This window comes from Zeugodacus cucurbitae, chromosome 2 (genome assembly GCF_028554725.1).
Source record: "Zeugodacus cucurbitae isolate PBARC_wt_2022May chromosome 2, idZeuCucr1.2, whole genome shotgun sequence".
Classification (NCBI taxonomy): Eukaryota; Metazoa; Arthropoda; class Insecta; order Diptera; family Tephritidae; genus Zeugodacus; species Zeugodacus cucurbitae.
Window position 1 is genome coordinate 26,370,038 of NC_071667.1, and position 11,728 is coordinate 26,381,765.

General features: G+C 37.3%; 4 protein-coding genes across 5 annotated transcripts; 2 read left to right on the top strand and 2 right to left on the bottom strand.

Moving 5' to 3' along the window:
• The first annotated feature begins 33 nt into the window (after positions 1-33).
• Positions 34-1,687, top strand: LOC105213091 (splicing factor YJU2). The gene is made up of 4 exons (XM_011185642.3): positions 34-236; positions 299-641; positions 702-927; positions 989-1,687. The coding sequence occupies exons 1-4, from the start codon at positions 213-215 to the stop codon at positions 1,458-1,460; spliced, it is 1,065 nt and encodes a 354-aa protein (XP_011183944.1). The 5' UTR covers positions 34-212; the 3' UTR covers positions 1,461-1,687.
• Positions 1,688-1,725: 38 nt separating this feature from the next.
• On the bottom strand, positions 1,726-7,822 carry LOC105213085 (DNA-directed RNA polymerase I subunit RPA1). Its single transcript, XM_011185630.3, has 14 exons — positions 7,366-7,822; positions 7,121-7,306; positions 6,884-7,064; positions 6,124-6,828; positions 5,717-6,057; positions 5,435-5,658; positions 5,255-5,338; positions 5,020-5,184; positions 4,790-4,948; positions 3,327-4,722; positions 2,941-3,139; positions 2,741-2,879; positions 2,409-2,675; positions 1,726-2,349 (listed from the first exon to the last, which is right to left on the bottom strand). Exons 1-14 carry the CDS (start codon positions 7,706-7,708, stop codon positions 1,789-1,791), a joined length of 4,950 nt encoding a protein of 1,649 aa, XP_011183932.2. The 5' UTR covers positions 7,709-7,822; the 3' UTR covers positions 1,726-1,788.
• A 245-nt stretch (positions 7,823-8,067) lies between these two features.
• LOC105213086 (peptidyl-prolyl cis-trans isomerase NIMA-interacting 4) lies at positions 8,068-8,726 on the top strand. Of its 2 annotated transcripts, none has more exons than XM_054228374.1 (2): positions 8,068-8,252; positions 8,296-8,726. In XM_054228374.1, exons 1-2 carry the CDS (start codon positions 8,165-8,167, stop codon positions 8,613-8,615), a joined length of 408 nt encoding a protein of 135 aa, XP_054084349.1. In that variant the 5' UTR covers positions 8,068-8,164; the 3' UTR covers positions 8,616-8,726. The 2 variants fall into 2 exon arrangements, with proteins under 2 accessions (XP_054084349.1, XP_011183935.2); XM_011185633.3 differs by having other exon boundaries at positions 8,082-8,252; positions 8,305-8,726.
• On the bottom strand, positions 8,715-11,646 carry Aats-gln (probable glutamine--tRNA ligase). The gene is made up of 4 exons (XM_011185634.3): positions 11,506-11,646; positions 11,279-11,427; positions 9,889-11,210; positions 8,715-9,824 (listed from the first exon to the last, which is right to left on the bottom strand). Exons 3-4 carry the CDS (start codon positions 11,208-11,210, stop codon positions 8,792-8,794), a joined length of 2,355 nt encoding a protein of 784 aa, XP_011183936.2. The 5' UTR covers positions 11,279-11,427; positions 11,506-11,646; the 3' UTR covers positions 8,715-8,791.
• Positions 11,647-11,728: the final 82 nt, after the last annotated feature.

Below are 11,728 nucleotides of genomic sequence, written 5' to 3' on the forward strand. Positions count from 1 at the left end.
CAAGTGCAAAATAATTACAAATGAAAACTATCGATTATAGACTGCCATTAATAATAATTTTTGGTTGAATATAAACATTGTCACATTTGTTATTTTTCTTATATTTTAGAATTGCAAATTTTAAGCGTGCTTCAGCAATACATTTGTGATTGGATTCAGAAATATTTGGAGTGGCGTTTTTTGGAGTCATAGCGTTTTAAACTCACCGCAAAATGTCTGAACGGAAAGTGTTGAATGTATGTCGAATAAATCAAAACATTTACACAACATGCAATATTAATAATTATTTTATTTACAGAAATATTATCCTCCGGACTTTGATCCTTCAAAGATACCTCGTATGAAATTGGCTAAGAACAGGCAATATACTGTACGTTTAATGGCACCGTTTAACATGCGATGTAAGACCTGTGGAGAATATATTTATAAAGGAAAGAAGTTCAATGCACGAAAGGAGGATGTTGAAAATGAAACGTATTTAGGAATACGTATTTATCGTTTTTACATTAAATGCACACGTTGCCTTCAGGAAATCTCCTTTAAAACCGATCCGAAAAACACTGATTATGAAATTGAAGCAGGCGCCACACGAAATTTCATGGCTCTTAAATTAGCTGAAGAACAAGCACGTAGACAGATAGGTAATTACAAAATAAAATCAAGTGATATAAATTTAATTACCATTAATTTATACTTTGTAGAGGAAGAACGTGAAGAAGAAGCGAATAATCCAATGAAGTTGCTTGAAAATCGCACACAACAATCGCGTAACGAAATTGAAATGCTTGAATCGTTGGAAGAGCTACGTGATTTAAATCGACGTCAACACAACGTGGATTATGAGTCCATGTTACAACAATATAACAGCACAGAATCGGAACAGGAAAGATTAAAGCGAGAAGAAAAAGAAGATGAAGATTTTGTGAAGTAAGTTTTTGGTTTTTGTGAAATTATATTTTATTACCAATAATTTATAATTTCCCTATAGGTCTATAAATTTTAAAACAATTAAAAGCGGAAGCAAAATTGTTGCTGAAGAAATAATTGAAGAAGTTAAGGATGAAACAATTTTACCAACAGAAGCGAAGAAAGCCAAAACTGACCCAACAACTGTGGCGAATGCCATTAAATTTAAACCTACCACTATAAAGACTGCGCCACTTGTCAAACGTAAAACTCCACTTGTCGTCCTTAAATCAAAGTCAACGGCAGCAACCACTTCCGCAACAGCAAAGGAAACTTCAATTACTCCTCCCTCAACTAGAGAAACTACAACCAGTGATGCTACTTCAACATCATCAACAACAGGTACTGATGCCCCTTCATCATCAACAATAGCTACTGATGACAATTCATCATCAACAACAACTAAAGTAGATAATCAAAAACCCGCTGAAGTAAAGAATGGCGGACTTTCATTACTATCAAATTATTCCAGCAGTTCTGAGGAATCAGAATGAGAAGTATATAAACGGATGAATATATAACAATCGCGATGTGAGAAAAGGACTCCTGCAATTGCATTTCTAAAGCAAAAGTGTCTGCAAATATGTGCAATTGCAATTAAGTGTAATTATTAGTTAAAGATACAAATAAAACTGACAAACACAGAACGTAGACACAAGGATGTTGCAAAAAGAGGATAAACGTAATAATAAAATCTAGAGCTGACCATGAAAAGTAAAAATTGTCCTTCACAATCTAATTTAAGGCAAACATAAGAAATTGTATGTATTACAAATTAGGTAATTTATTCAATTTCATATTGATTTTCAACTGTTTTCGTTCTTAACAAATTTTTGTTAATAACTCAAAAGCACCTGTGCCATTTCGTACAGGCAAGCCAACCATTAAACGACTTGATGGTGAAGTCAACTCATCTGCACGTCCACTGCCAGCAGCATTTTTCAAGAATTGCAAACAGGATTCAAATGACATTTGTTGCAATGGTGAGGATGAGTGTTCCATGCCTTTGCGGGAAAGTGGTTGGAAACTGCCATCAAACGTCATATAATCGGCAATCAAAGAAAGATGTCTTCTGTCCACTGTGATGCCATAAACTTTGAATACGTTAGTCACTTCTTTAATGATGACCTGTGCCGCTGCTTCAATGCCGTATGTCTTGGCAATCGAGTGTATATCGTTGGAATAAAGGCGATTTAATGCTAAAACATCGTTGTACTTGAACATTTCAACAATATTAATGCCGTCGGTTTTCAATAATTGCGCATTATTGTCGCCTTTATAAATTATAGCACGTTTAATATTCTGCACTTGGTGCACCACGCATTTACCAGCCAATTCTCGTATAATCGATGATATATCAGGTTTTTTATATTTCATGTTTAGCTGAAATTAATAGAAAGTATTATATATTCCATATTTGTAGAAGGAAAGCTTTTACTAACATTGAACGTAAGCTTGCACCACTGATGTTGTTCCTTGTCATACGAGTATTCTTGCACCATTTCATTGCTCAGCACTCTTTCCACCATAGCATCACTTGCATCTGTTTTGCCGGCGTCCTCTTGATCGTCGTCATCATTGTCGGCTTCTCCCATTTCATCGTCATCATCAGCATCTTTCATTTCCTCCAAAACTTCAGGATCGTCATATTCAGTTTCATCTTGCTTGCGCGATTTAAATTTACTACCAGTTGCATCATCGTCGTCATTCTGGAGAAAAGTTTATGGCATTTATGTTACAGAACTAGTAGATATTAAAGTGAATCTATTATTACCGCTTGCTCATCATCCGACGAGTCTACTTCGACAGCATTTGTTGATTTTCCCCTACTGGATTGACCACCCATTTCATTTCTAGTTTCATCTTCATCCAGATTTTTATCGCCGCCATCTTTATCTTCATTCATCTCAATTCTGGAAGTAAATAGATTTTAATAAATGCTTTATATAAGTACATTGTACACCAGAAACTTACATAGATGCTCTGCTCTTTGAAGACTTTATAACAGCACGGAACAACAGCTTGAAGAATACCTCACTCATATATTTTAGCACCTTCTTCGGGCGCACGCAGAAATCGTTCTGATAAGCTTCACGGGGCAGAAATTGGAAGCGTAGCTTGTATTGATAGGCACGCTCCGGCTTAAGAACCAGTTTCGTTTTTACATTAACAACTTAAAAAAAAAAAAAACAAAAAAATATATATATATTATAAAAACTTATAAAACTCTTTAAGGAAAAATATGTAGAAATTAAATGAAAGTGGAGGAAGAACACCACACATGGAAGCTCCCCTTTAAGCCAGGTTCAGGTGGTGAGTAAAGGGGGAGAGACGTAGGAAGAATATATATTTTTACTTACATTGCAATATGTCTGCAAGCGTCACACGATTGAGCTTTATACGCAGCTTATTGGCACTTTTAACTTCATTCGGTTTTATTGGTATATCCATTGAAGGTGTTTTGATGTTCGCCGAAGCCAGCATTAGAATTTCACGCAGACGTGGTATACCGAGCGTGACGTTCATTTCACCACGACCGGCGAAATGGAAAGTGTTCAGTGTCATCTGCGTCGAAGGTTCACCAATCGATTGAGCGGCCAATAGGCCGACTGGCTCGCCCGGCGACACCAAAGACTTAATGTTTTTCAAGTATATTATGTCATCAATTGCTGCTTTACTATTCGGATACTTTTTCATATATTCCTCGACGATTCTCTCCAGACGCTCCGAAACACTGCCATAACAATTGTCCTGTCTGTAAAGCGATGTTGTGGGATCGGGACAACGGGCGCTGGACTTTTTATATTGCTCTTTTGTTTCGTCATCAGCTTTACGCCAAAGCTTTCTTTTATACTCATAATCCATGCTGCGTCCGTTTTTGGGATTCACTTCGTGCGCATTCGCTTTTGTTGGTGCATCGGCGGAGAAATCTGTAAAAGCGGATTGTATACGCTTCGTTTCTTGTTGTGTATGCTTTTCTTCGCGTTTATTTTGCCATTTTCGCATTTTCTTTACATGTCGTGCAATCTTCATGAGTGTCTGTTCGTCTTTAATGTTTTTCAGCTCGTTGGAGTGTATGATGGCTGTATAATTGAGCGCCAAAAATTGCATGCAGAAGTTAGTATTGAAAAACTTTGATTTGAGAATGTCCAATCCATCTTCGCCATACAGATATTGCACAACGCTGTTATCACTGTCGCGCACAGTCATGTCATAGCCAACGCTAAGCCCTTCCAGATGTTTAATCAGACAACGTTGCAAATAACCCGAACGTGAAGTTTTCACAGCGGTATCGATAAGGCCTTCACGACCTGCCATGCAATGAAAGAAGAAATCTTGTGGCTGTATACCGGTCATGAAACGACCATCAATGAAACCACCCGATTTGGGTGACGTCTCAAAGGATGTGAAGCTGGGCAATGACTTGCCAGATATCATTAGAGGCGGACGTTTACCCTCCAATTCAATTTGTCCCAATAAGCATGAAATCTGCATAGTATTCACCATAGAGCCCTTTGCACCGGAGAGCACCATTAACTGTAAATTGTTTTGTGGAAATTTAGATATGAGTCCACCGGGCAAGCAAGTACGATTTATATCATTTGTATAACCATCGAGTAGCGATTTGTATTTGCGATCTAAAACAACACGGAATTTGGGATCTTTTGCATAGGCCTCCTCCATTTTTTCAACAAGCACATCCAGCGATGGTATCTCATCTAAATCTAATGCAGCTGCAACAGCCGAATCACCAACCTACAGTTATTGAAAAACAAAAATGGTATGACTATTGTTTACACTTGCAAAAGCACATTGTACTCACTTTGCGCGATTCTTTAATTATTTTACGTCTTTGTGCGTCCGCCTCTGCTGTGACCAAGATATCCTGTACACCCAGCGTAAAGCCTTCGCGTTGCAAAAATGATGTAAACAGTTTTGTGAATGCCGTTAATAAACAGGTCGAAACTTCACCGCCGTATAACTGTTAAAGCAAGCAAAAACAAGATAAATACTATTAATATATTTAGTTAGACCCATTGTAGTCACACCTACCTCATACATGCAATGTATTAAACCATAAGTTGTAGCGCCGTATTGTTGTTTATCCAGTACACCGGTGAGCAGTTCGCCTTTATGGATTATAACATTGCTTTCACATAAATCACCGCCGCCCAGTGGTGCACATGCAGCTTCATGGGTTCGTGCTACGATCCACGTCTTTCATGTTTAAAAAATAATAATACGATTATGTATAATATTTGAAAATGCTGAATTTTATTTTTCTTACCTTTGCATTTATTTTCGCTTGTGTGTGTAGATTGATGCGTGCGTAGCCTTCGGGTATCAAATTGATAATTATTGTCGAAAGAACCTAAGTAAACAAGATGTTTATCGATAAATAAGATAATTCTTATTTTTTTCCTGCTAATTGTTTGAAATTTTCATCCGTTTCAAATAATCAACTCACCTGTTTGCCAGACCAAAGCACCGTTGGTTTAAGAATTGTCGGTGGCAGCAGTTTAATTTTGTCACGTAAATGTGACAGGCCTTGATACACAAGCTGCTGATAGTCTTCTCTATTGAAAAAGCGTCCACGAATTGACAATTTTACGCCTGATATAACATGATCCTGAATTAAGCCGCCCAAGGGTGTACCGTCTTTAGGTACTAAATAATTGCTTGCAACATTAACTGTAAACCAAATGAACACATGAATTATAGAAATGAAATAGTTAATCCCACTCATTACCCAAATTATAAGCCTCTGCTCGCGCTACTTCACTCTGTGGGAAATGTGCATTCATTTCATCACCATCGAAATCAGCGTTGTATGCTTTACAATTCGAATAGTGCAGCCGGAATGTCTTTTCGCCGGGCAAAATGCGTGCCTTATGCGCCATTATAGATGGTCGATGAAGTGACGGCTGTCGATTGAGCAAGAGCACATCTCCGTTAAGCACATGTCGGTGCACCACTTTGATACCTTTTTCGGGATAGTTAAAAAGCAATTTTGCCATGCTCTCACGCTTTGCCGCATTATCAGCCGGTATGAGTGTCGTATAACCTTTCTCATCTTGTATATAGTTTGCGCTAGTTACAAAAAAAAAAAAACGAAATTAATTAAGCTGAATTCCAACATTAATTACTTATGCTCACCCAGGATGTATGTCGGGTCCGTTCATAACCATTTTTCGTAGTTCGGCGACATTCCATGGTGTTACTGGCACGGGATAGCTTAGTTTACGTGCAAAAATATCTGGTATACCGACTTCTTCGACGTTGATGTTTGGGTCGGGTGTAATAACAGTACGTGCGGCATAGTTAACGCGCTTACCCATCATATGTTTGCGTATTAAGCCTTCTTTCTTTTCTAAAACTTGTTTTAATCCTTGATTCGATGGCGAATTTCTGCTGGCTGTTATGTCTAATAGCAAATCCACAGAAGTTTGTAAAGTTTGCCAAGCATTGTAAAGCTTTTCATATGGCGATTTTCCTCTGGTAGTTTCATAAACACGTTGTGCCTCTTCTGTAAGCTCCTCTCTCAATCCTTTAAGATGCTTCATGACCACACGTAGAACTGAATTATTTTCAATTATTGCTCTATAAATTCCTGTTTGTGCATGTTCCACAATCTGATCATGTAATATGTTTGGTGGACGCGCTTTGGGTGGTATTACTGGTATGGTGTCCATGAAAAATATATCAACAGGCGATTCATTTCCACTTGCATTCAATTTCAGCAAAGGAAACAGTAGTTTCAACAAATCTGGATAGTTGTCATATATTTGTCGTAGAAACTTTCGACATTCATCGGCGAAAATTGATTTATTTTGTCCCATTGTTTGTTGTGATTCTGGCATACTAAATAGAAGTGCAATGAAGCATAATAATCAAATAGAAATAACAATAAACTTACGAATTTTTCATTTCCGCTGCTGTAATATAGTAAACTAGTTTTCGATACAAATAACGAATGTTACGCAAAGGCTTTTCGCAGTGGATGCATTTCTTAAAAGGCACGCGTTGAAGAGCAGCATGAACTAGAGCCGAACGTATACCACATGACGTTTTTGTGTTGTTACAAGCATTAGACTCTCCTAAAATACAAAAATATACTTATATATTTAAGAACAAAAAATTATTTTTATATTACCTTTCTTTAGGAGCTCAAACATTGCGGCTATACGAGGATGCACATAATTTCCATCTTCAGTCTTCACTAAATGCTCTTCATTTTGACACACTATTTCCGATTTGAATATTTCAAGCTCTTGTGCTTCAACAATATAGCCCGCGTCTATGAGGCGTAATTGCAAAGTCAGCACTTCACAAACATGCTCTTAAAATAAAATATTCAATTTGAATATATTAGTTGTCAATGAATATGCACACACATACCTTTCAATTGTATCTTGAAACAGTTTAAGCAAAAAATACTTAACATTTTCTGCACGAGTTTTATAAAAAATGGATTAAACACTAGTGCGTTTAATTCAATATGGCCCATATGTCCAGGACATGCTTGCATGTTATAACAGGTAGCACACGGTTCCATTCGTCGACCATATGTACCCATTACATTGTCATATAAACCTCCGGGTAAAGGATGGCCAAGTGGATCAAATGTTAAACCAGTAATAATTTTAACGACACTAAGCCTTTTAATTTCTTCATTGGAAAATACTGCGAACTCCAAATCCGCAGGAATTAAATCGATTTCCATTGTTTTTGCTGTACCCATCTTTCAAATTTTTTAAATGAATACGAAAAATAACAAATTTAACTTTTCCTAAAACATTTATGGGAAAGAACGTGCAGAACGTGTTTTGAAATAATTCTTGGCAGCTAAAGCATGCCGTCAGTGGAGCGTTAATGTGGCCACACCGTTGAAAAATCGTATGGAAGAACTTTACTACGTTAAATGTTAATGCGATTTTTCTTATTTTATTTATTTTTAGTATGCATATATCAAATTACTAAACAGGCAGACAGTTTTATAAATGCTAATAATTTTGTTTTAATTATTTCTAATATTGTAAAGCAATTCTCGCTAAATTTCAAATTTCTGAAAACAGACGCTTTGTACAATATGGCAACTGACTTTGAAGTCAGCTGTCAACAAGAAAATCTAACCTAGAATTTGCAAGTTTCCTTCTTTTTACAATCGTCAGCTTTATAGAAATAAACAATTTCCAAAATGCCACCGAAAAAGGATGCAAAGGGTGGAAAGGATAACAAAGCGTCTGGAAGCAAAAGAGGTGGTGCCGCAGCCGGTGAAGAAAAAGGTAGTAATATTCAATTGAAATTGTTTGTCAGTTACAATTTAAGGTTCTACAGGTAAGGAAAAGAAAGGCGGAAATGCAGTGAAAGTGCGGCATATTCTGTGCGAAAAGCAAGGAAAAATATTAGAAGCCCTTGAAAAGCTGAAAGCTGGCCAAAAATTCCCCGAAGTAGCGACGGCTTATAGTGAAGATAAAGCGCGACAAGGTGGCGATTTAGGTTGGCAAATTCGTGGTGCCATGGTAGGACCTTTCCAAGATGCAGCTTTTGCTTTGCCCATATCGAATGTGAACAACCCTGTTTATACAGATCCTCCCATAAAGACGAAATTTGGCTATCATATTATTATGGTTGAAGGAAAGAAATAAAAAAAAAAAAAACAGATTAAAGCTGTAAGCTTTCGTTGATTTTGAATTGATTTTGTATTAAAAAAATTAATTTTTAATTACACAATTTAATAAATACACTTTTATAAGTTATCAAGCCCCTTAATTTTTTGGTGAGCATCACGATTTTATTGAAGACAGTTTATTAACATTATTTATCATTTCTTGCCAGCATCCTCCTTCAATCCCACTGTGCGATTGAAAACAATGTGGTCTTTAACAGTATCAGGATCCACCGAGAAGAATCCAATTCGTTCAAATTGGAAATTGTCGTACACCTTTACGTTGGACAATGCCCGATCAGCGTATGCTTCCACTACGGTCAAGGAATCTTGATTGATGTCAGAAAGGAACCCACCGGGTACTTCATTAGTGTCTTCTGGGTTTTTGTGTTTAAAGAGAAGTTCGTAGAGCCTTACTTCCAATTTAATAGGCTGAGAAACCCATTGTATAAAAGCTTTCGGTTTGTCTACTTGTTCTGCAGATTTGCAATCGCAAACAAGTTCAATCACAGCTCCAGTTTGTGGATCTCTCTTTACCTCCTTAACGGATATAACCAAACCGGCGTGTCTCAGCCCAACAGTTTGATTTAAGGACAGACGACGGTATCCCTTTTCCGTTTCCTCCTTAAAATCACTTTTTTCTATGTAAATTACACGATCTAACACAATCTTGTGGTTACCTAATTCAGGGTTTTGCGGGAAGTTCGGTACCTCTATTTCGACCGGCTTTTCATGTGGGAAATTCGTTAGAGTTATTTTAAGTGGCTCCAGAACCACAAGTCTGCGCGGTGCACTTATATTAAGTACATCTCGCACCGCGGCCTCCAGCATACTAGGATCAACTGATATCTGAGCGCCTGTGACGCCCATTTGAGCACAAAAGTTATTGATCGCTTCCGCGGGAAAGCCACGACGACGTAGTGCAGTTAGGGTGAATAGACGTGGATCATCCCAATCATTTACGATACGTTCAGTAATGAGCTTAGCTATTTTGCGTTTTGATACAAGGGCGTAGTTCATGTTAAGGCGTCCGTACTCCCATTGAACTGGACAATATATATCCAGTGCGTTACACAGCCAATAATAAGAAGAACGTCGTGATTGGAATTCCTTGGTACAAAGTGAATGAGTAATATTTTCGATGGAATCACATAGGCAGTGAGTGTAGTCATACGTAGGATAAATGCACCTATGAAATGAGTGAGAGATATTTGAGTATTGTTAAAATATTAGTCTGCAAGAAAATTCCTTACCAGTCATTGCCAGTACGGTGATGCGGTATAAATTTAATACGATAAGCCACTGGATCCATTTTACCCTCTTCTAGCGTTAGTTTTAAACGTAGTGTTGCTGCGCCTTCATCAATTTTTCCATTTTTCATATCTTCAAACAACTGCAATGATTCTTCAATAGGACGTTCACGCCATGAACTAGGCTTTGGGTTAAAACCTTTCATTTCATCTGCCGTTTGGTGGCACACATACGCCAAACCTTTGCGTATAAGTACAACAGCCCAATCGTAGAGTTGTTGGAAGTTGTCTGAAGAGTGGGTCACTTTGTAAGGCTTATACCCCAGCCATTCGACCATGTCGCGTATGCCGACAAAGAATTTCTCTTCTTCTTTTTCTGGATTTGTATCATCGTAACGTAGATAGCAAATACCACCTTGCGAAGCTGCATAACCGAAATTGATATTAATGGCTTTTGCGTGGCCAATATGAAGAATACCGTTTGGTTCAGGTGGAAAACGAGTTTGTACGCGGCCACCTGTCTGCCTTAGATGTTCTTTTAAAAGTTGTTCGGTGTGATCAGTTACCACATAACCATCAGTTTTATAATTTTCGCCGGGTGCATGAAAATGTACTTTTGTCTTCATTAATTCAGCAATTGTATTCGCGCCATCACTGTTTTCACTATTAGCATTGGCCGCATTCGATGTCTGTCCATTGTTAGGCTTCGTCACTGTGGACGTATTTGTTTTTTCTTTCTTCTTTTCAGTTTTCGGTGGTGGTTTCAAATCGTCTTCAGTCTTTGGACCAAGCAAATCGAAAATTTCTACATCTATTGCGGCCTTGACAGACTTTGCATTAGCCCATTTTAGCTGTGCACGTACTTCTTGCATAATTTTAAATGAATTGAAGTGATAACGCTGTTCCAGCAGAGCATCTTTATACGTTTTTATTTGTGCTTGCACTACGCGCTCGATCTCTTCCGGAGTGACAACCACACCTACACCACAAAAGTCCTCAAATTCTTTCAGATTAACAGTTGCTCCTTTTTTTTGCACATTTTTCAAAACATATTCAAGTGCTGCCTCCACTCTCAGAGTGGTATCTAATTTGCGGTCAACAATGTATCGGGTGAGTAATGGCAATTCATGAGCGATTTGCGGCTTAATTTTACTAGCCATGTGATAAAGCAACATGCCAACACCTTCGCCGAGTGAAGCACCTTTCACTTCAGCTAGTGCCAGTTGCAGATTTTTTGTCACATTTGCATTCTTTAGTGTTTCTTTAGCCTTTTGTTCGCTCATGCCGAGCGACTGGAATTGTGTCAGCAATTCTTGATCCGTCATCTTTTGGTGAATTAAAACAACGTACAATTAATTTAACTTAATATAATAATAATTAGATATTTATTTACCTTTATAATTGATTAAAATTTGTGGAAAAGCTGATGAAATTAATACACGTTCTAAATATTTTCACTCCAGCAATTGGCAATTGGACAAGTCAATGTGGCAAATGTCAAAATTTTAAATGCAGCTGATGCAGTTCGGTCAACACAAATGCCTCAATTTTATATGGATGAAAATTGCAATAAGAATTTACTTACGATTGCAAATTTTACTTTACGTACTGTTTACTTACCTCCATTAATTTTTGAAATAATGACGGATAATAATTTAGAAAGTTGGGTTTTTTTTAATTATTTATATGCATATGAATTTATTCACATAAATAATTTTAAACAAATTAAAACACGAAGTAGATAAAAAATGGCAGCACCACTACGTCCAGCTGATTACATTCCATTGCGTTTTTTACGAAATTTGTAAATTGTTGTATTTGGTGCAAATTTAGTTTAATGTGT

Coding starts and splice junctions, on each gene's coding strand:
- LOC105213091 (XM_011185642.3), top strand. CDS start 213: ATGTCTGAACGGAAAGTGTTGAAT. Junction 237..298: donor CTGAACGGAAAGTGTTGAAT/GTATGTCGAATA, acceptor TTTTATTTACAG/AAATATTATCCTCCGGACTT. Junction 928..988: donor GAAGATGAAGATTTTGTGAA/GTAAGTTTTTGG, acceptor ATTTCCCTATAG/GTCTATAAATTTTAAAACAA.
- LOC105213085 (XM_011185630.3), bottom strand. CDS start 7,708: ATGGGTACAGCAAAAACAATGGAAATCGATTTAATTCCTGCGGATTTG. Junction 5,339..5,434: donor TGCTTTGGTCTGGCAAACAG/GTGAGTTGATTA, acceptor TTGTTTACTTAG/GTTCTTTCGACAATAATTAT. Junction 2,880..2,940: donor TCAAAGAGCAGAGCATCTAT/GTAAGTTTCTGG, acceptor ATTTACTTCCAG/AATTGAGATGAATGAAGATA.
- LOC105213086 (XM_054228374.1), top strand. CDS start 8,165: ATGCCACCGAAAAAGGATGCAAAGGGTGGAAAGGATAACAAAGCGTCT. Junction 8,253..8,295: donor CGCAGCCGGTGAAGAAAAAG/GTAGTAATATTC, acceptor TTACAATTTAAG/GTTCTACAGGTAAGGAAAAG.
- Aats-gln (XM_011185634.3), bottom strand. CDS start 11,210: ATGACGGATCAAGAATTGCTGACACAATTCCAGTCGCTCGGCATGAGC. Junction 9,825..9,888: donor CACCGTACTGGCAATGACTG/GTAAGGAATTTT, acceptor CTCATTTCATAG/GTGCATTTATCCTACGTATG.